This window comes from Eubalaena glacialis, chromosome 15 (genome assembly GCF_028564815.1).
Source record: "Eubalaena glacialis isolate mEubGla1 chromosome 15, mEubGla1.1.hap2.+ XY, whole genome shotgun sequence".
Lineage (NCBI taxonomy): Eukaryota > Metazoa > Chordata > Mammalia > Artiodactyla > Balaenidae > Eubalaena > Eubalaena glacialis.
The window spans coordinates 86,044,492-86,067,947 of NC_083730.1; the positions used below are offsets into that span (position 1 = coordinate 86,044,492).

General features: G+C 45.6%; 1 protein-coding gene across 3 annotated transcripts in view; it reads left to right on the forward strand.

Moving 5' to 3' along the window:
- Window positions 1-295: 295 nt before the first annotated feature.
- CFAP251 (cilia and flagella associated protein 251) overlaps window positions 296-23,456 on the forward strand; it is a 67,063-nt gene continuing 43,902 nt past the window's right edge. For 2 of the 3 annotated variants that reach the window (XM_061169406.1, XM_061169408.1), the window contains exons 1-7: window positions 296-396; window positions 1,347-1,765; window positions 2,419-2,832; window positions 8,317-8,457; window positions 10,844-10,953; window positions 15,858-15,969; window positions 16,227-16,307. In XM_061169406.1, the coding sequence (XP_061025389.1) occupies window positions 1,367-1,765; window positions 2,419-2,832; window positions 8,317-8,457; window positions 10,844-10,953; window positions 15,858-15,969; window positions 16,227-16,307 (1,257 nt within the window). In that variant the 5' untranslated portion in view covers window positions 296-396; window positions 1,347-1,366. Of the gene's footprint in view, window positions 397-960; window positions 1,033-1,346; window positions 1,766-2,418; window positions 2,833-8,316; window positions 8,458-10,843; window positions 10,954-15,857; window positions 15,970-16,226; window positions 16,308-23,456 lie in introns of those variants that run through there. The other variant, XM_061169407.1, reaches the window with a different exon arrangement.

Sequence of the window (23,456 nt, forward strand, 5' to 3'; positions counted from 1 at the left end):
CTTTGTCAAGTCTTCAGAAAGTCAGAGTTGCTAGGATTGGCCGCTGCAGCTTCTCAGGGGATGGCACCAAGGGAAAACATGGGGGAGAGTGGGAGGGGAGGAGAGGAGAGGTGAGAGGAAAGCCAATTTCACCTCCCGAGTCGCGGCGGCAGGGGGCGAGCTCGACCAGCTCCCCGGTCCCGCCGCTTTCTGGGCACGTGACCGCCGTCCAGCCTTCTCGCTTTACGGCCCGTCGCCTGCGGCGGCAGCGATTACCATGGAGACGGGGCTTGGGTGGCGACCGTAACTAGGGAGCCCTTGGAGGAGAGAGCGGCGGCAGCTGGAGGCCAGAAGGTGGACGAGGGATTCACGCGGCGGGAAGACCCCGGCCTTTGAGGACCAGGGTGGGCGCGCTCTGTGAGTCAGGGGCGGGGGCCCCGGCAAGGAGGGGCCTGGTGCCTCTTGGGGGGCGCTCACCCCACCTGGGCTCGGCCTGGGGCAGCTCCAGGGAGACCTGAGCTGGAGGAAGGGGCCACGCCTGGGCTTTATGCCCCCACGGACGCACACACCTGCTCCCCGCACCCCCCATGAAGAATTTGGCAAAGTTTGGCAGTCGGAAGAGGCTCTGTACTAAGGGCCCTAGACTTTAATAAATCTTAGCAATAATTTTTCAGAGGGCGGAACTGAACATTGAGAGGTCTGCTTCTTACTCGCTGTATGATCTTGAATAAGTCACTTCACCTCTCAGAGCTTCAGACTCTTAAGTTTGCTGTAAGGAATGAACGAGAGAATATGTTAGGCTTTTTAACTTTCTAGACTGCTACCATTTCTCAAGCACTCTGTGCTGCAACTCGAGCATTTTACATACGTCATTTCATCTAATCTTCACAACACCCCCAGAATTTAGGGTTATCATTTTAACTTTGCCTGTGAGCAGATTTAGACTCCGAGGGGTAAAGTGACTTGCCCAAGGTCACAGAGCAACTGAGTGGTGGAACTGGGATTCAATGCCAGGAGAGGCTGACTGGAAAGCCAACACTTTTAACCGCTAAGGTACCTGCTTCTTCCCTTATTCGTATTATTAGAATTGTTGCTAATACCTGGGTTATCATTTTGCTGCCTGTGGGAATATGAATATATATAAACTGAGTTAGAGGGCTCTAAAATTATTCTCAGAAAGATGAGGCCCGGGATCAATATTTTTAAAGATTTGAGGAGACAGGCTTTCCTAGGAGTATGGCATACTTTTTATTCCCATGGAAAGGAGCAGAGCTGGTATTGCACATTTCATTGATAGGTTTGTGGACCAGGAAATCAAAACGGAAAACAGAGGGCCCTGCTGATTATTATGCTCAAAATTTCTCTAGAGACATCTCCAAAGAGAAGAATGTCAGATGCAGAGGAAAACCCACTGGAAGAAACAGAAGAATATGGAGAAATAGAAATGGAAGAAGGAGAAGATGAAGAAGAAGAAGAAAAATATCCAAATGATGAAGGGCTAGAAAATATGCAACAGGAATTAAAAGAAGATAACACATTAGCATGGAGAGGGTCGCAGGAGGAGGGGGAAGAGGAAGAAGGGGAAGGGGAAAAGAGAGTGGGGGAGCAAGAGGAGGAAGAGGAAAGGGAGGGAGAGGAAGAGGGGGAAGAATTTGGGAAGGAGGAGGAGGCTGCAGGAGCACAGGAAGAAACCACAGTGAAGCCCCAAGAAATCACCAAGGCCATGATCAGTTTGGAGAGACTTACACCAACTGATTCCCAATCAGTCTTGTCAGGAACACTCCCAGTAAGTAGGAATTTTCATTCATTCAATCATTTGTGTGTTCATTCATTCATTCCTAATCATTAATTGAATGCTTGTTACCCACTTACCTGCCAGGCTCTGCGGATATAAAACCAAGTAAGACACAGCCCATTCTCTTAAGGAGCTCTAGGGTATGTAGGGAGGCAAACATTGTAAAACTAAGTGCAGTGATTGAGAGGTACCTAGGAGATATGTATCTTTATAAAGGCCGACTTGACCCAGCTTGGAGGATGATCAGGGAAAGCTTCCTGGAGGAGGTGTGTACCAGAGCTGACTTAAAGGACAGGGGTTAGCTGGAGTGTGCTTGTCTAAACAGCCTGTAGAAATCACCTCTGGTCCAAGGAGAAGTGACTCTCTGTGGCTCTGTGGTGGTTTTGGAGGCCACCAGTGCCATTTAGAAGAATAATTTTGCTGTTGTGGGTCTGCTAGTAGGCAGAGGATAAACCTGACACACCCACGATTCATATTATTTGAGTACAGAATGTCCCAGGCTCTTCTTAAAAAGTGCTTCATAATTCTGATGTGAGGCTAACACTAAGACTGGCTGATTAGGAAGAGACAGGAAACTAAATGAGGGCATGTAGCAGCGTGTAGTGTATTTGAAATCACAATCTCCTTTTTATTTCTTTTTTAAGAAAACCTATAGTGGTAGAGAGTCAAAGCATTCATTACAATCAGAGCTTTTGGAAACACTCGAACTTCCAAGAAGCATGGTCTCACAATTAGAGTTTCTTGATTTGGATCTAACCACTTCTGCGGAACAACAGCTTAGTTCCCCTGAAAAGCAGCCTTCAGGCGAGCTTGCAGAGAGAACCGACCAGAGGCCCCAAGATGAATTGGGACAAGAAAGGAGAGACTTGGAACCAGAAAGGGAAGACTTGGAGCCAGAAAAGAGAGAAGGGAGAAAAGAAAAAAGAGTATTATACGTAAATGAGAAAAAAGAAAAAGAATTCCAGCCCAAAGCAAGGATCCCTAAGGTGTCACTGGTCTCCACTGCCACTGAGGACATTTTGTTCCAAAAGGATGACAGTGCCAACGTGTATCCCTTGGTAAGTGCAACATGCTTTTAAATTTCCCCCAGTGTTTTGAGAGTATTGTGAAATAGGGGAATTTTATGCATATGGAAAATAATACCACCAGAAAGCTCCTTTTTAAGCTAATCACAGACCTGTGTCGTTTCAAAGTTCAGTTTGGAGCTGTGGCTGGACATGTGTGACAGCATGTGGACACGATCGCTGCATCTGGGTTCAGCAGCGTTGCTCTGCAGGCAGGAAATTCCGCACGTGGTTTGTCCGTTGTATAGGACGCTGTTTTCTTGGGGGAGACTCAAAATCGACCTCTCCCCTTTCCCCTCTCTCTTCTCGCTCCACCTCTCTCTCTCCCTCCCTTTCCCTCTCTCTCTCCCACATCATAATACTCCTCCTCCATACCACCAGTTCCTTCCCTTTCCCTCCTCTCCTCGCCTCTTCTGCTGTAACTGTGTTGATCCCTTTACCAGCTCCTAAAACCACCACAGGTTCCTAAAACTATCCATCCCAAGATAGATCAGTAAGTCAAAGGTCTGGAAAAAGTGAAAGCCACCGGGAAAAGCACCAGGCGGTCCCAAGGAGTCTGCCTTTGCTGCCGCTGACAGTGTTCCAGGGAGGCGCCATCTGCGAGGGTAAAAATATTATCATTTGCCAAGAGAAGGAAGAGGAGTTTTTTTTTTTTTTTCCTTCTCCTTCTTTCTTCCTCCATCTGCTACTTTCTGAAAATTGTTTCCTAGGATTCATCTTTTTTTCTCCCCCCACTGTAGATTCATGCCTTTGGAAGATTCGTAAGTGATGGACTGTGTGTACTTAATGCAGTTCCTAACAGAGTGAGCACTTGACAAGTGTTAACAACTAGGTGATGGTGGTGACGGTTGTGCTGGTGGTGGTGACGGAAGGGTGCCGAGGGGGAAGTGCAGAGAACTGACAGCCTCCTTTCTGTAGATTTGGCCGACTCTGAGCAATGGAGTTAAAGGTTCAAAGCTTGCAATTGCTCAGTCTGAAAGAAAGAATAATTGAGTTTATTTATTTACTTATTTATTTGGCCTCACTGAGCGGCATGTTGGATCTTAGTTCCCCAATCAGAAATTGAACCCTCGCCCCCTGCAGTGGAAGCTCGGAGTCCTAATCACTGGACCGCCAGGGAAGTCCCAAGAATAATTGAGTTTTAGAGCCCATGAAGACATTTGTCTCGTTTAGCCAACTAACCAGAAATCAGGTAACATCCCTAATAAGAGCAAGCGATCTTTTTATCCAGGCCCCAGCTACCTGGACTTGACAAAAGCCACTGCACAGGTCTGGGCCCCCTGTTAGCCTTGGGCTCACTGCAGAACCAAACTTTCCTAGGCCTTCTCTCTTTGCAGGTTTGCTTAGCTCTTTGGGTGCGCCGTCTTTGTTTTTCCTTTCCTTTCGCCTTTATTGTTTCTTCTTTTTGTTAAAATGAATAAGTGCTCTTTATAAAAAAAATATACAAAGGCAAAGATTCCTCTTCTCGAGCACACTCCCATCCCAATCCTGTTTTCCTGAGATGACTACTGTTGCAGTTTGGTATAACTGTATCTCTCCAGACCTTTTTTGGTACATATATAAACATGTATCTGCGTGCGCACACACACACGATTTGTGTTTTTAGTTGTTTGTTTTTTTTTAACCAGTGAGATATTCTGCATTTCTGCATAAATGTTTTTGCACTTAATATGTCTTAGAGGATTTTTTATATCAGTGCATGTATATCCACTTCCTCATTTTAAATTCGGCTGTTTCCTTATTGATGGCCATTTATGCTGTTTCTAATTTCTTGCTCTCACCAAAGGTGCTTCAGTGAGTGTGTGCCTCTCCATCTCTGTGCTCGCAGCATCCTCCTTTTCCTTTGGGCTCCCCCGGCTTATCCCAAAGGCCTGTAATAACTAGCAGTGCTCATGGTAAATAGACCTAACCGTGAATACCATCTCCAGCCAAGTAACAAGGTATCATGTGTTTGTGAGAAGGAATCATATAACTATCAAATACAGTGAAGTCTGATTTTGACAATAAAGTTTTGTTTTCCAGATGACCATGTTTTAGAAGAAGATTGATGTGAGAGGTGGCTGTCTCCATCATCATTTGCCATGAGTGTTAAAACTAGTGCGAAATGCAATGGGTGTTAGTACTGTGTGATTTCGGTTATCGTGAGGGCTGCTCAAGCAAGGAAGTTCTGTTACTACTGAGTGAGGTCAGCCTAGTTTTGACCTTGAAAGAGTTGTTTTACCTGGAGACAGGAGTCTAGTTAAGAGTGCTTTCTTTTTATAACTAATTTGTTAAATCTCAAAATAAATTTCCAGGACGACTATAACGCCTTTTAGAATTAGCAGGTTTCCAAAAGAACCATCTCACTTGAAGAAATTGGCTCTTAAGAACCAGCCAGATATGAAATAGTTCCGTTCCTAGAAGTTGCAGCTTGAGGCAATTATGATTCCGTAATTCTACCACTCATGCCCACGCAGTAAAAGACCTAAATATAAATATAAATTACAGCGAATGGGCAGATGGAATCAGGAGAGGATGGGGAATGAGGCGTGTAGGAGAGAGAAATCGGCCACGTTGCCCACTCTGTCTTGGGAGAAATATACGGTACATCAATTTAACCTTAAGTATCATTCAAAGATCAGAAAGGAAACTCACCAGATTTCATTTCTTTATTTATTTTTCTTTTGGCCGTGAGGCATGCAGTATCTTAGTTCCCCGACCAGGGATGGAACCCGCGCCCCCTGCAGTGGCAGCTCGGAGTCTTGACCATTGGACCGCCAGGGAAATCCCATCACCAGATTTCATTTCTATGCTCCAATATAACCCAATATAAGTGATTTGGTAACTAATCACTTAGCCATCACTTTAAACACTCTACCACATCAGCCTTGGTTAATTTTTTAAATAGACTTTATTATTTGGGGGCAGTTTTAGGTTTATAGAAAAATTGAATGAAAAGCACAGAGAATTCCCACATACTCCCTTGTGTCTCCTTCCCCCCTCGTCTCCTCTATTATTACCATCTTGCATTAGTGCAGTACATTTGTCGCAATTGATGAGCCAATATGGATGAGTTAGAATTACCTTAAGTCCATAGTTTACCCTAGGGTTCACTCTGTGTTGTACATTCTCTGGGCTTTGACAAATGCATAATGACATGTATCTACCATTGTTGTTTGATGCAGAGTAGTTTCACTGCCCTAAAAATGTCCTGTGCCCTACCTGTTCACCTCTCCCTCCCCCTTATCCCCCCAACCCAAGCCCCTGACAACCATTGATTTTTATTGTCTCCATAGTTTTGCCTTTTCCACAATGTCATGTAGTTGGAATCATACAGTTTGTAGCCTTTTCAGGCTGGCTTCTTTCACTTAGCAACATGCGTTTAAGGTTCCTCCACATCTTTTCATGGCTCGCAAGCTCATTTCTTTTTATTGCTGAATCATATTCCGTTGTATGAACGTACCACAGTTTATCCGTAATTTTTGTAAGAGACGTTGAATACAAAAATATACATAAACAAACTACTATTGAATTGGAAGCAGTAGTCAGATTTATAATACCTATTATTTTTCATTTCATGAAATTTTTATTTTGGACTTGTTCCTGGCAGTGTGGAATTTTTAATCCTCCTAAGGGAGTTTTGTCTCTTTTACACTTTATCCTTCCAGGGAAAATCGTGTATAAGGAACAGATACCCAGGCTGAATAATTGCCTTTCTTATGAAGTTACTTAGTGACTTTATTATAACTTGTCCCTTCTACGTACTCTCATTCAGTAAATTGAATTTCACAACATTCAGTGCTCACTGTGTGTCTGGTACTGAGCTGGGTCTAGGTCCTGGGGAGAAGATGAATAGGAAGTTGTTTCTATTTACTGTTGAAGACTTTCTTTTTTTAAAGAAAACGTCTTTATTGAAATATAACATAAACAGAAAGAGCACACGCAAGTGTAGAACTCATTGAGTTCTTACACAGTAAACACGCCTGTGTAAGCACCACGTAGCTTTTCTTTTCTTTTTAAATCGAGGTAGAATTCACATCCATAAAATCCACCCTCTTAACTTTTTCTTAAAAGATTGTGGTAAAAGGCGCATAACATAAAATTTACCACCTTAACCACTTTTAGGTGTAGAAGCTCAGTGGTATTAAATATATTCACATGGTTGTGCAGCCACCATCATCACCCGTCCCCATAACTCTCTTCATCTTGTGAAACACACACTGTACCCACAAACACCAGCTCCCCATCCCCACCCCGGTCCCTGGCTACTGCCCTTCTACTTTCTGTCTCTATGAATTTGACTACTCTAGGGACCTCATATAAGTGGAACCATTCAGTTCATATTTATCTTTTTGTGACTGATGTATTTTACTTATATAATGTCCTCAAGGTTCATCCGTGTCGGAGCATGTGTCAGAATCTCCATCCATTTGGAGGCTGCATAATACTCACCTTTTGTTTATCCATTCATCTGTCAATGGACACTGGCTTGTTTTCCACCTTTTGGCTACTGTGAAATATGCTGCTATGAACACGGGTGTACACATATCTCTTTGAGACCCTGTTTCCTGTTCTTTTGGGTAGATAACCAGAAGTGTAATTGCTGGAGTATATGGTAATTGTATTTTCAGTTTTTTGAGGAACCTCCATACTGTTTTCCACAGCAGCTGCACCATTTCACACTCCCACCAATAACGCACAAGGGTCCCAGTTTCTCCACATCCTTGTAAAGTTTACCCTTTAAAATTAAAAAAAGTTTTTTAAATTTATTTTTGTTGAAATATAGTTGATTTACAATGTTGTGTTAGTTTCAGGTGTACAGCAAAGTGATTCATATGTATATGTGTATATATATATTCTTTTTCAGATTCTTTTCCCTTATAGGTTATTACAAGATATTGAGTATAGTTCCCTGTGCTATACAGTAGGTCCTTGTTGGTTATCTATTTTATATATAGTAGTGTGTATCTGTTAATCCCAAACTCCTAATTTATCCCTCCCACCCCCCCTTCCCCCCTTTTGTAACCATAAGTTTGTTTTCTATGTCTGAAAATTTACCCTTTTAAAGTGTACAGTTGATTGGTTTTTAGCCTGTTCCCTAGGTTATGCAACCATTGCCAGTATCTAATTTCAGAACATTTCCGTCCCCCCAAAAAGAAACCCATACGCAGTAAGCAGTCGCTCCCCATTCCCCCTCCTCTCACCCCCTGGCAACCACTGATCTGCTTCCTGTCTCTATGGATCTGCCTATTCTGGACATTTTATGTAGATGGGGTCATACAGTATGTGGTCCTTTGCATCTGGCTCCTTTCACGTAGCATCACATTTTCAGGGGTCATCCGCGGTGTAGCGTGCTCTTGAGGACTTCTCAAGGTGATGTCTCTTCACTGGCTGATGATGTGAATCCTTCTCCTCCAGGACTCAGGCCGGGAGTACCCAGCGTCACAGCTCTGGGTTTGTGCACCGTAGCGTCTTCCCGGTTTTACCTTTGTCTTCCAGACCATGACCTGGTCGTTCGGATGGAACAGTTCCCTTCCTGTTTACTACATTCAAGACGAAAACCAGAGAGTTCTTCTGTATGCCAGTGCTCACACTGCGGTCATCTACAATGTCTTCAAGAATAACCAGCACCATCTTCAGGTTTGCAGGTTTTCTTACTTCAAGTGAAAGAGGTTGTCTTTAACCTGAATATAGCACTTTGGTTGTTATTGTTGTTGCTTCTTAATTAATCAATTTATTTATGTTTGGCTGCGTTGGGTCTTTGTTGCTGTGTGCAGGCTTTCTCTAGTTGCGGCGAGCAGGGGCTACTTTTTGTTGTGGTGCGCAGGCTTCTCGTTGCGGTGGCTTCTCTTGTTGTGGAGCACGGGCTCTAGGTGCGCGGGCTTCAGTAGTTGTGGCTCGCGGGCTCTAGACCGCAGGCTCAGCAGTTGTGGCGCATGGGCTTAGTTGCTCCATGGCATGTGGGATCTTCCCGGACCAGGGCTCGAACCAGTGTCCCCTGCATTGGCAGGCGGATTCTTAACCACTGTGCCACCAGGGAAGTCCAGCACTTTGGTTTTTATTTCAGGGGTCAACTTCATTCCATCTCATTCACGTTTTCCTTCCTCTTTTCTGAACCATAGCAAATTCTGTTTTTAGGAACACATTTTATTGTTCGTTTTCTCTCTGATTCTAATCAGAATCAATTTACAAATAGCAGTTGACTTTAATTTTATAGTAACTAGAATCTAAAGCATCTGTATTTTTTACATTTCTGTAAAAATGTGGTCAGGAGAGACCACGTTGTCTCCACAGGACTATAGTGAGATGCAAAGGGCAGGGATTCGGACCTAATTAACACTCAGACTCCTTTCCAGGGCTCAAAGGGCTTTGATCCTCCTACTCATGCTGAGAAGTGAGTGTGTTAATATTCCCATTTCACAGGAGAGGAAACTGAGGTTCAGAGGGATTTAGCTGACTTGCCCAAGGCTGTGCTAGCAGATGCTGAAGCCAGGTCTTACATCCAGGTCTCCTGACTTGAAAGTATTAAGTAGGTCAGTCTTTCCTGCTGTCTCCTCCCTCCAGCACTTGGCTTTATTTACACCCTGCTCTGTGCCTCCCCGAATGCCCCACATGCCTGCCTTCCCCTCACCACTCTGCCTCCTCTGTTCCGGATGTTTTTGACCTCTTTCGTTTTCATCATTTACCTGTCCAAATGTCACGTTTTCCTGGTGTCCGACTTTCTACTAGTTAACCCGGTAAACAGTTCCATGTTACCCTTTTCAGTTGACATATAAGGACCTTCCTTAGTCAATGCCTAGATCAGAAACTTCACAAAGTATTTTCCAAGAGCTCAGCCAGTACTCAGCATCGTGCCAGGGATCCAAGACACGTGGGTGTAACTTAAGGAATTTGCTTTCTAGAAGTCCTGAAATACACACACAGTCAGCAAGCAGCCCTTCTCAGAGCTGAGTTGAATGTGTAGCACTGAGCACAGAGGTGGCAGCAGGGGGAGAAAGCACAGTGTGGTGGGCAGGCTCAGAGTCGGGGGCGGGCAGGGCAGAGGGGCTGAGAGGCAGGGAGCAGCCAGGCGGGCGTCCAGCCTCCTCAGGGTTGGATGGCTGGGGGTGGCCTTGGCCATTCGTTCGTTCATTCATACATCCCACATGTATTTATCATAACCACTGTGTTTCAGGTGACGGGTCTGTAGTCATGACCAAAATAGATCTAGTACCCCCTCATGGAGAGACAGTCGTTAAACAAGTGAACACATAAGCATATACCTAAAGATTTTAACAGTTGCTCGGAAGGAAATGTGAAAATGCTCTAAGAGGGAAGACTCAGGGTGAGAGGAGACTTCCTCTGGATCGGGTGGGCAGGGAATAAAGAAGTGCCGTTTGTGCTGAGACCTGACGGCTGAGCACGAGCCAACCCGGGGCCATTTTGCGGGGAAGAGCATCCCAGACAGACAGAGAGAGCTCTGAGTTTCCAGGCCTCGTGTGTGAGGCCCAGAGAGGAGGCCAGAGTGAGCGAGGGGTGACATGGAAGGAGGGAAACAGGGGCTGTTTCCCGGCTGCCATCTTGTGTTTCCAGAAGATTCCTCTGTTGTGTGGGGAAGACTGTAGAGGATACGAGTGAGAGCAGAGGCCCGTGCAGAGGCTTTGGTTCCAGAGCTGCTCAGTGGCCTGAGTGAGCAGTTTTGGGGGAGATGAGGCTGGTAGGGAGTTTCGAAGGGGCTGGAGGTGGGGGGACCTGGACATTTATTCTCCACGTGGGTTCAGAGTCGGGTATACGCCTCGACCCCTAGGAAGCCACTGTTCTGGCAGGGAGCGCAGCTTACCCTGCGAGTGTTTTGAGGGGAAGTTTGAAAACCTCTGGCTGTAGAGAAACACCAGGGAAGGCGGGTGGGAGTAGGATTTTCAGCCAGCGGCATCTGGAAAGGGAACTCAGGTGTGCCTCCGGGGCCCTGCCTTTCCTGCTGGTGCCAGGGCTGGGCACCCCCCCCCCCCAACCCCTGTCTCAGAGCGACTTCTCTCCACGTCTGCAGGGCCACCCCAACGTCATCTCCTGCCTCTGCATCAGCGAAGACAGGCGCTGGGTCGCCACGGCCGACAAAGGGCCCGACTGCCTGATAATCATATGGGACTGCTTCTCGGGGTAGGCATGTCGCAGCCGCTTCCCCCCGTGTTTTTGTACAGCGTCTGCCACCGTGACCCGCAAAAAAAGGAGTCATGCCGGTCTGGGGGTACAGAAGCCGGTGCTGGGAGGCAGGGCGAGGGGCGAGGTTCTCAGGGGAGGTTGTCTTATTGCCTCAAGGCCTGTTGGGATGACATTACTTTGGTGAATTTCCCATGGGTGATTCTTGGCTCTTTAAGCCCAGAAACTTGGTTTGTCGGTGGCCCGCAGGCAGACTGGGTTGAGGGAGGCTAGCTCACGCTCCCCTAGCTGGGAGACCCAGAGAAATCATGTGACTTTCACAATCTGCCAAAAAAAAAAAAAAGACTAATCGTACTTACTGTCTTCATTTCCCTGGGCTGCTGTAAGAAATTACCCCAATCTGGGTGGCTTAAAATCACAGAAATTTATTTTCTCACTGTTCATGAGGCCAAATGTCTGAAACTGGGGAGTCTGCAGGGAGCTCCTGGGGCCCTGAGAGAGAATCTGTCCCACGCTCCCCTCCTGCTTCGGGTGGTTGCTGGCATCCTTGGTGGTCCTTGACCTGTAGACATGTCACTCCAGCCTCTGCTTCCATCTTCATGTGGCGTTTCCCCCCTCTGTGTCTCTCTGTAAGGTCTTCTCTTTTATAAGGACTCCAGTCATTGGGTTTAGGGTCCACCCTAACCAGTATGACCTAATCTTATCTAATTACATCCGCAGAGACTCTCTTTCCGTATAAGCTCGCATCCTGAGGTCCTGGGTGGAATGAATTTCGAGGGGGCGCTCTTTGATCTACTCTACTTACCCTACGGGATTGTTAGGAAGATCCAGAGCACAGCACCCGGCCCAGGATAGATGCTCACAGATGTGTGTCCTTTCGTAATTCCTGGTCCTAGAGGCAGAGAGCAGTGCTAGATTCACTGACAAGATTGTAAGGCCTTGGTTGGGTGTGTAGGGGGGTGGGAGGGGGTGAGGTGGGGGGTGGACGAGTCCAGGTGGAGAAGAAGGTTAGGAGGAAGGTATGTTGAATGTTCTATGACACAGGAGCTGCTCTCTCCCGGGTGACCGCTGGCCTCCCTGGGGCCGTACTACCTCATCATTTCCCTTGGCCCCTCTGACACCGTGGCCCCCTGGCCCTCGTCCTGCTCGCTGTCTGTTCCCTCTCAGACTCTTTTCAGCCTCATCCTCCTCTGGCCCTTCCTTAGCTGTGGCCTGAGGGCGTGAGGATGCTGTGGTGATGCCCTCCAGCCAGGCAGGAGCAGAGCCAGGGTTTGAAACCGCGCCATCTTACTCTCAACAGCCGTCTCAGTGTTTCCTGTGTGCTGATGGGGGAGCTGCTGGAGGACACTCCACCTGCACGTCCCACGGGCATCTCCTGCTAAAACGTCCGAAAGTCCTGCGCCTCCACCTCCAAATAACTTCTGAACCCACATCCACCGCCTCTGCCCGCCCTCTCCTGCGTGGGCCCTTGCAGTAGCCTCCTGACCGATCTCCCCCACTGCAGTTTCGCTCTTCAACCCAGCCTCCGTGACACTGAACCACTTTTAAATGTATATACAATTCACTGGCATTAATTACATTCACAGTGTTGTGCAGCCATCGCCACTCTTTCCAGAACACTCGCAGCACCCAACCAGAAAAATCTGAACTAATGAATTCCTCATTCTCCCTCCCCCCAACCTCTAATCTACTTTCTGTCTCTAAAGATTTGCCTATTCTGGACATCTCATGTCCGTGGAATCATACAATATGTGCCTTTGTGTCTGGCTTCTTTTACTTAGCATAATATTTTCAAAATTCTTCCATGTTGTAGCATGAATCAGTACTCCATTCCTTTTTATAAGGTTTAAGATTCCATTGCATGGATATACCACATTTTGTTTATCCATTCATCTGCTGATTTTTTTAAAATCACTTTAATACATTTTAATTGGAAGCTAAAGTCTCCTTTGGCCACCATCTCCAATCCTAGTCCTCTAGGTAGTCAATTTGGTGTGTTTCCTTCCAGAACATTTGCTGTTGTTTTAAATGCACATGTGTAAGGGGACTTCCCTGGCGGTCCAGTGGTTAAGACTCCGCGCTTCCACTGCAGGGGCCACGGGTTCGATCCCTGGTCAGGGAACTAAGATCCTGCCTGCCTCGAGGCCAAAAAAAAATACACATGTGTGGCCATCATCATCTATCATCATGTGGTTTTTCTCGACAACATTTTGAGTGTGATCTTTTCCCATGTGCAAAATCCTAATGGGCTCCCCTGCTGCCTGTTGCCAGCTCAACCCTTGTTACAGGGAGTACATGCTCACATCCTAGCCATGCAAACACTTCCCCCACGAAATCAAATTCCCGTCTGCTTGCCTAGTGGTCATCTCTAGCGATTACATGCTTTTCAGCTGCAAGAAATGGCACATCCACCTGACACACACGAGGGAAAGTCATCTCCTGCATCAGGAAGTCCTGAGGCAGGAAGGATGGGCCCCTCTGGTGCCTCTCTTCTCTCAAGCCTTTGCTGACAACTCCCCTGCCCCAGGCAGAGCTGGCCTCCATTCAAACAGTGTTTATCCTTTGCTTTTTTCTTGTTTATAGAGCTGTCTCCCCCACTAGACCAGGGGTGACTCTGGCAGTCATTTTTTAAAATTACAAAGTGAAGTGTATCTGTGGTTAACAATTAAAATGATATGTCGATATGAGTTTTATGATATTGCAAATGATGACTCTGGGAACCCAGAAAGGATTATCTGGTTTTAGAATTAATATTCACCTTATTAAAGTGATAAATGGTACTTCTTCCTTGAGATATTAATTCAACTTAAATCTTACTGTGTAAATCTAGCGTATTTTTGCAATTGCCTATAAGGGGGCTTTGATTAATGTTTGGTCTCACAAATTTTATTAACTCCTTTTAAACATTTTAAACTGCATTTAGAAATTGAATATATTCAGTTTCATCTTTAAGTTCTTCAGTAGTCTGGTTAACAAATAAATCCTTCACCAGTACTTAAGTAATTCTTGTAAATCTAATAAATTAGACATAAATATGGCAAGTCCTAAGTTCTCTTAAGTGTTCTAGTATTGTTTATAAACCTAATACAATTCGAATTTAAAATCACAAGTCTAAATCAACTACAGACTTTCAATTAGAATCACAAATTAATCTGTTAGAGACTCTAATATGTTAAATTCTCTTAAACATGACCCATTCTTAAAAAAAGGAACAAATTCTCTTGTCACAAATATGTTAAGAGTACAGGTCCAACTGACTTCATCTTCTCTGCATTTAATTCTAAATATCCCCGGGGATGAGATACACCTTCCCACGAAGAACGTCATTATGTCATTCCCAACAACTTTAGGACTCCCTTCCCAAGGGAATTTTTGGGGTCACGTCTCAGTGGGATAAAATTTCTCAAGTGACAGAGAGCCAGACAGGTCCTCAGCTAGGGCACAGACTTGGTTCCAGCCAATTGGGACACCAATGTGACATACTGAGGCCTGTGCATATTCTCTGTAACAAGGTCTCCATAATGAAAAACCAACAGGGGGTCTGCATAGCCCGCGTTCCGGGATTAAGTCTTCCTACCACCCACTCTTCCAGTGGAAGTCAGGGACCCCCACCACATCACAGCTTACTTCCATCATTGCTTCAGCTGTTTCTTGCATTTCTTTGGCTCTCTCAGATATTCAGATATCATCTAATTAAATTCTGCGTGTGTTAAGGCTTTGTCTGCATCTTACAGTTCTAAAGTCTTGCCAGTGACACAATACAGATGTGTAGGGAAAAAAAAAAAAAAAGAAAGTCCCCCTTCACCCAAACCTATATCCAGAGTCACCATGTAGTTTGGAGTTCATTCCTCCAGAGTTTTTTCTATACATATAAATACACACACACACACACACACTCCCTCTCTCTCTCCTCTCTCTCTCTCAGGATGATGCTACGTCTACTGTTTTGCTATTTGCTTTTTTCCACAAAATTTTGGTCACTTTCCCAAATCTACCTCATTCTTTTTGAAGGTGGCATACTTCTTCATTATATTTACCATGATATTTTTTAAACAAATCCCATATTAATGGGTATTCGTGTTGTTTCCAGATTTTTGCTATTAAAGCAGTGCCACAATAAGCATGAATTGGCATTTATCTCTGTTCACTTTTGCTATTATTTCTCTAGGAAAAAAAAATTCGTAGAAGTGGAATTGGCGGGTCTTAGGGTCTGTGCATTGAGGATTTTGACAGATGCAGGGAAGTTGCTGTCGAGAAAGCCTGTGCTTGTTTACACTCCCCCTTCTGGAGGAGGACGCCGGCTTTCCTGAGAGCTAGGATGGTGTCCTAGACATCTTGTTTCATGTTCTCATCCTTCACGCCTGCCACAGAATCAGCACTCGATAATGAAGGAGAAACTAGAGCTCCAGGAGAGAACAAATAGCACGTTTACATGCTGCCCTGAGTTTTTGTTTTAAGTTTGAGGTAAAATTCACATAACATAAAAGTAACCATTTTAAAGTGAACAACTCAGTGGCATTTAGTATATTCATAGTGTGGTGCAACCGCCGCCTCTATCTGGTTCCAAAACATTTTCTTCGCCGCAGAAGAAAACCATTAGCCTGAAACCATTAGCCTTCACATCCCGCTCCCCTACCCTCTGGAAAACACGCATCTGCTTTCCGCCTCTATGGATTTGCCTATCTTGGAGGTTTGATATAAATGGAATCATACAATATGTAGCCTTTGGTGTCTGGCTTTTTTCACTCAGCACCATGGTTTCAATGTTCATCCGTGTTGTCGCCTGTGTCAGTGCTTCACTCCTTTTTTACGGCGGAGCAACTTTCCATCATGTGGGTGGACCACGTTTGCTTCTCCGTAGCTGTTCTGTTCCTGACCTGGGTGTCCCCCGTCCTGTTTTGCAGTGTTCCTGTGCACACGATATTCGACAGCTGCCCAGAAGGTGACGGCATCAGGGCCATGGCCATCACCCACGACGCCAAGTACCTGGCGACCATCTCAGACGCTGAGATCCAGGTACAGGGCCTGTCACGGCAGCTTCAGCGGCTGGCCCACCCGTCACAAGTGTCCCCGTGAGCAGCTCTGCTCAGGCCATGTGGCGTCTGTGGTTCTCTGGGTGGAGGGGGGTGACCGGTCAGGGGCTCCCTGCCTGCGGCTTAGCTCACTGTGCTTTGCTTAGTTAGCGGAAGTCACTGGCTTACCACAAGGGGTGTAGGTTCCTCCAGTAGCCTTCAGGAACCTTCTCACCCTCCTTTGTCTGCCATCACTTACAGAAAGTTTGCATCTGGAGGTGGACTTTAGCGGTGGAAACACCGGCCTGCGCTCTTAACCTTCCCAAAGAGTATGGTTTTCAGGTGAGTTCATTTCGAGCCTGTAAAGATCCACCTAAAGGTACACTGAAGCCAGTTCAAAACTACTTTTTGTTTTACTGGAGCTTTGTTATGGTGCACTAGAGCTTTTTAAAAACTCCTGTCCATGATCTCATTTTATTTTTGATGATAATAGCTAATTTTTTTGATTACTTCTTATGTGCCAGATTCTGCTAAGTTCTTTGCATGCAGTATCTCATGTAATCCATGCAAACGTGCTGAGAAGATGTTACTGTGGGATTCATATTACTACTATTAACTATCAAATAATTGGTCTAAAGTCACCCAGCTAGCAGCCTTTCTTATTCTAGAAGCATGTTCTGAACTGCTCTTCCTATAGGGGAGTTATTATTCTCGATTTGCGTGAGGTGACTTGCCGAGGGCACCCAGAGCATTGACTGTGCTGCTCTGCATTGTCTCATTCATGCTCGCAGCCGTCATTCACCTGCATTTATTGAGTAGCTACTGTGCACCAGACACGGTGGTAAGGATGTACGTGGCTTGTGTGAACCAGAACCCAAGCAGGGGGTCTGGGTGACTGGGCTCAGCGAGGCACACGTCATTATCAGCTTTACGTCCCTCTTCTCTCCTGCTCTCCCTCTGCCAACATTCCTTGGGCCCCCTTAAAAAAATTTCCTTCCTTTTTTTTTGGCCACACCGCATGGCTTGCGGGACCTTAGTTCCCTGACCAGGGATCAAACCTGCACCCTTGGCAGTGAAAGCACGGAGTCCTAACCACTGGACCGCCAGGGAAATGCCCCCCCAAATTTCCTTACTTCTCAAAGCTACCAGCCATACCTGGGTATTTAGGATGGGGTTTTCTATTGCTACCAACAATGCGTTGGGGATGTTGATAGAGGTTGCATTGAATCTATAGATTGCTTTGGGTAGTCTTGTCATCTTAACAGCATTCGTTGTCTTCCGGTCCACGAGCATGGATGTCTTTCTGTTTATTTTATTTGTTTTTTTTTAATAGATTTATTTTACTTATCTATTTATTTATTTATTTATGGCTGCGTTGGGTCTTCGTTGCCGCACGTGGGCTTTTCTCTAGTTGTGGCGAGCGGGGGCTACTCTTCGTTGCGGTGCGCGGGCTTCTCATTGAGGTGGCTTCTCTTGTTGCAGAGCACGGGCTCCAGGCGCGCGGGCTTCAGTAGTTGTGGTACACGGGCTTAGTTGCTCCGTGGCATGTGGGGTCTTTCCGGACCAGGGCTTGAACCCATGTCCCCTGCATTGGCAGGCGGATTTTTGACAACTGCGCCAGCAGGGAAGCCCCTGTCTTTCTGTTTATTTACGTCTTCTTTAATTTCTTTCAGCAGCGTTTTGTAGTTTTCAGCGTACAAATCTTTCACCTCCTCGGCTAAATTTATTCCTAAGTATTTTTTTTGATGCTATTATTAAGTGGAATTGTTTTCTTAATTCTCTTCTCAGAATGTTCATTGTTAGTGTATAGAACTTCAGCTGATTTCTATATTGCAGCTTTGCTAAATACACGTGGCTATTGAAATTTCGGGAATTCCCTGGCGGTCCAGTGGTTGGGACTCCACATTTACACTGCAGGGAGCTCAGGTTCAATCCCTGGTCGGGGAACTAAGATCCCCACAAGCCACGTGGCGTGACCCAAACAAACAAAAATGTAAATTGATTAAAGTTAAAGTACAAATTCATTTCCTCAGTTTCACGAGCCACATTTCAGCTACTCATTATCCACGTGTGGCTGGTGGCTACCATTGTTGACAGCACAGGTGATAGAACATCTCCACCCCAACGGGAAGTGCTGCTAGACAGCACCACACAAGCCCCCCCCAGCTCTGGGTGAGCCCCACCCTCAGCCTCCTCTGGACCTGGACCCCAGTGGGCTGAATGTAGCTGGGGAGAAGCACCCAACCCAGCGGATTCATCTTACTTGGAATTCAGTCACGAATTTCAGGACGGCTCTGGGCCTGGCTTGGCCGCTCTGGTCGGCTGTCCTTTTCATTTCTAGAGACGACAGTTCCACACCTGCTCCTCCCACCTCCCCCCGCCCTGCTTCCCATGCTCAGCGGATGACCGCCCCCAACCCCGGGTTTCATTGAGAAAATGGAAGCCATCAGATACAAACACGGGCCTGTTCTCCCTCCCCAGCCTGCAACACACCTTCAACCCCGCCATCTTCTCTCTTCCCCTCTGACTGCAGCGAAGAGCCAGCGCACTAGATCCCCCTGCTGGCTGCCTCAGGGCCCTTCTCCTGCAGCTGTCAACTCTCCCTCTACTGCGAATAAACATGCTTTCGGACCACCGGCCCTGAGAGAACTCCTCCGACCCCACGTCTCCTTCCAGCTACGCCCTCTGCGCCTCTTCCCCGGGAAACGTCTCAGAAGCGCTATCCACACTTGCTTTCTCTACTTCCTCGTCTCGTTTACTTTTTTTTTTTTTTTTTTTGGCAAGAAATAGTTGACCTCTTTACATTTTATTGCTAAATGAGGCATACATGCAAAATGTGTACATTTTAAGGAAGAAAATAAAATGTACCTGTGTGCTCACCACTGGATCATGAAATAGAACGTTACCTAAACCCTAGAAACCCCTGTGTGCCCCTCCCCGGTCTCATCCCAAGCTTTGCTCCCCGGAGTTAACCATTATCCCAAATTTTGTGTTATACCTGCCTGTGCTTTTCTTTATACTTTTCCCCAGTGATGTATGTATCCTTCAATACTGTCTTCTTTCATTTTGCCTGTTTTTGACCTTTCTATGTTTGGAATCAGACTAATCGCTTCATCTGCTCAGTGTTGTTTCCGAGATTCACTCATGTCGATTCTTGAGCTGTAACTCCTATTCACTTTCACTGCTGTACAGTTTTTTGTTCTTTGAGTGTCACACAACTTATTTATCCATCCTCTGTTGATGGACATTTCTGTTCTTTTCATCTGTCCTCCACCCACCCACAGCTCTACCAGAACTATGCTTATCACGGTCACTGGTGTTCCCAAATCAAACGGACGTTGTTGAACCCTCATCACACCCTTCCCAATGGGCTCACAAGACACTCTTCCTGCTGTCTCCCCGGCCGTTCTTTCTCAGGTTCCTTTGTGGCTTCTTCTTCTTTCATTTTACACCTTCTAAATCTTGGCATTCCTCAGGGTTTGGTTCTGGGAGCTCTTCTTTTGCCTCTTCTTCTTCTTGCCATGCTTGCTTCTTGGGTATCTCATCCCAATGGCTGTAAGTACCATTTATTTCCAAGGTCGATGCTGGACGCCTTCCTCGCCGCCCCGTCTGCACTGCCACCATCTAGTCCAGACCACAGTCACCTCCGCCTGCATGACCTCCGCATCCTCCCAGCTGATCTCTGCTGCACCCCACTGCACCCTTGCCAATCTCCCCACAGCAGTCAGAGTGATATTTTTTAAATAAGCAAAACAGATTATATCACTCCCTGACTCAGAATCCTTCAATGCCTTCCCTTGTCCTTAGAATAAAACCCAGACTCCTCACTATGGCCTTCAAGGTATGATCTCTTCCCTCTATCCATCTCCCAACATCGACTCTCCTGTTTATTAATGTTACTTTGCATATTTTAATGAATTTTATGAAATAGACTCTTTGTGGAGGGCTCTGGCTTCTTTCACCCAACTTAATTTTTTTTTAAAGATGTATTATTTATTTTATTTATTTATTTTCTAAAATTTTATTTATTTTTATTTTTGGCTGTGTTAGGTCTTTGTTGCTGCGTGTGGGCTTTCTCTAGTTGTGGAGAGCGGGGGCTACTCTTCGTTGCGGTGCACGGCCTTCTCATTGCGGTGGCTTCTCTTGTTGCGGAGCACGGGCTCTAGGCGCGCAGGCTTCAGTAGTTGTGGCGCATGGGCTTAGTTGCTCTGCGGCATGTGGGATCTTCCTGGACCAAGGCTCGAACCCGTGCCCCCTGCATTGGCAGACGATCCTTAACCACTGCGCCACCAGGGAACCCCTATTTTTATTTATTTTTGGCTGCATTGGGTCTTACTTGCAGCATGCAGGATCTTCGTTGAGGGACGCAGGATCTTTCGTTGTGGCCCATGGGCTTGTCTCTAGTTGTGGTGTGCGGGTTTTCTCTTCTCTAGTTGTGGCGTGCAGGCTCCAGGGCATGTGGGCTCTGTTGTTTGCGGCAGGTGGGCTCTAGTTGAGGCATGAGAGCTCAGTAGTTGTGGCACGCAGGCTTAGTTGCCCCATGGCATGTGGGATCTTAGTTCCCTGACCAGGGATTGAACCCGTGTCCCCTGCATTGCAAGGCAGATTCTTTGCCACTGGACCACCAGGGAAGTCCCCCAACTTAATTTTTGAGGTTCATCCATGTTGTTGCATGTATCAAAAGTTTGTTCCTTTTTATTGCTGAATAGTAGTGCATTGAATGGATATGTCACAATTTATCCCTTCACCGAATAGATAACTGAAGGACATTCGAGATTTTTCCTGTTTGTGGCTATTGAAAATAGAGCTGCATGAATGTTTATGTACAGGTCTTTGTAGGGGTATATGCTCTCATCTCTCTTGGTCATTATCTTTGTTTTTGAAGGATATTTTTCCCTAAGTAGAGAATTCTAGGTTGGTGGTTATCTTCTTTTAGTACCTTGAAGATATAGGTATCATTCCATTGTCTTCAGACTCACATCATTTCTATTGAGAAGTCAACTGTCGATCTTACTGCTACCTTTTTGAAAGTTATGTCTCCCCTCCCAACCCCACCTTCCCCAGCCATTGTCTCTCTCTCTCTCTTTTTTTTGGGGGGGGCTGTGCCTCACGGCTTGTGGGATCTTAGTTCACTGAACAGGATTGAACCTGGGCCTCGGCAGTGAAAGCACTGAGTCCTAACCACTGGTCTACCAGGGAATCCCTAGCCATTGTTTCTTTAAACATTATTTCTGCCACATTCTTTCTTTCCTGTCCTTCTGGGACTCCAATTACATGTAAGTTAGACCTTTTCAGCTTGTCCCATAGGTCTTTTATTCTTTTTTCTATTCTTTTGTGTCTTTATGCTTCAGTCTGGATATTTTCTCCTATAATTTATCTTCCTTTTCTATTAACTATTTCTTTGGCTATATTTAATTTTCTGTTAAATCATATTTTGTGTTTTTTATTTTTTTATTTTTTACTTATTTTTTAAAAATTAATTAATTTATTTTTATTATTATTTTTGGGCTGCCATGGGACTTCGTTGCTGCGTGCAGGCTTTCTCTAGTTGCAGTGAGTGGGTGCTAGTCTTCATTGTGGTGCGTGGGCTTCTCATTGCGGTGGTTTCTCTTGTTGCGGAGCATGGGCTCTAGGCGCGCGGGCTTCAGTAGTTGTGGCACGTGGGCTCAGTAGTTGTGTCTTGCGGGCTCTAGAGTGCAGGCTCAGTAGTTGTGGCGCACAGGCTTAGTTGCTTCATGGCATGTGTGGTCTTCCTGGACCAGGGCTCGAACCTTTGTCCCCTGCACTGGCAGGCGGATTCTTTTTTTTTTTTCTTTTTTTTTTAAATAAATTTATTTATTTTCTATTTTTATTTTATTTTTGGCTGCTTTGGATCTTCGTTGCTGTGTGTGGGCTTTCTCTAGTTGCGGCAAGCAGGGGCTACTCTTCGTTGTGGTGCGCGGGCTTCTCATCGCAGTGGCTTCTCTTGTTGCAGAGCATGGGCTCTAGGTGCGCGGACTTCAGTAGTTGTGGCTCACGGGCTCAGTAGCTGTGGCTCGTGGGCTCTAGAGTGCAGGCTCAGTAGTTGTGGCGCATGGGCTTAGTTGCTCCACGGCATGTGGGATCTTCCCGGACCAGGGCTTGAACCCGTGTCCCCTGCATTGGCAGGCAGATTCTTAACCACTGTGCCACCAGGGAAGTCCCGTGTTTTTTATTTTTTATTTTTATTTTTATTTTTCTCCCACCCTATGCTTTATTCACTTTTTTTTTATACATCTGTATTGGAGTATAATTGCTTTACAATGTTGTGTTAGTATCCCCCATCCCCTCCCTGTTGAGCCTCCCTCCCATCCTCCCTATTCCACCCCTCTAGGTCGTCGCAAAGCACTGAGCTGATCTCCCTGTGCTATGCAGCAGCTTCCCACTAGCTATCTATTTTACATTTGGTAGTGTATATATGTCAATGCTACTCTCTCACTACGTCCCAGCCTCCCCTTCCCCCTCTGTGTTGTCAAGTCCGTTGTCTACGTCTGTGTCTTTATTCCTGCCCTGCCACTAGGTCCATCAGTACCATTTTTCTAGATTCCATATATATGCGTTAGCATACGGTATTTGTTTTTCTCTTTCTGACTTACTTCACTCTGTATGACAGACTCTAGGTCCATCCACCTCACTAAAAATAACTCAATTTCCATTTTGTGTTTTTTAAACCATTTCTTTTTTCAGATCTAGAAGTTCCATTTGATTTTTTTTTTAAATAGAGTTATCTGATTGCTGATCATCAGGGAAATGCAAATTAAAACCACAGTGAGATATCACCTCACACCTATCAGAATGACCACAATATAACAAATATTGGGGAGGATGTGGAGAAAAGGGAACCCTCGTGCACTGTTGGTGGGAATGTAAATTGGTGCAGCCACTGTGCAAAACAATATGGAGGTTTCCCAAAAAACTAAAAATAGAACTTCCATATGACCCAGCATTTCCACTCCTGGATATATATCTGAAAAAAACCAAAAACACTAATTCAAAAAGATACATGCACCCCAGTGTTTGTAGCAGCATTATTTACAATTACCAAGATATGGAAGCAACCTAAGTGTCCATCAACAGATGAATGGATAAAGAAGATGTGGTACATATATATAATGGAATACTACTCAGCCATAAAAAAATACCTGGATCTCCTGGGGGTCTCTTTCTGTAGATTGCTTTTCTCCCTTGTTTTTCAGCCGTTTGGACGTGTCTTTTTCCTGTGCCTGGTTATTTTTCATTGAATGCTAGATGTTGTGCTTTAAAAAGAATAGGAATAATTTGAGGCTCAGGTTGATAATAACTTCCTCCAAGGAAGACTTACTTTTGCTTCTTAGAGGCCTTTGGCAAAGTGGTCACCTCGATCTAATCAGAGATTGAGGTGATTTGAGGCTGATTTTCAGCCTTTGTGAGGCCTCATCCATGCACTTGCTTTCACCAGTTCTTCACCCCACCCAGGCCTTTGTGTTGTCCTGA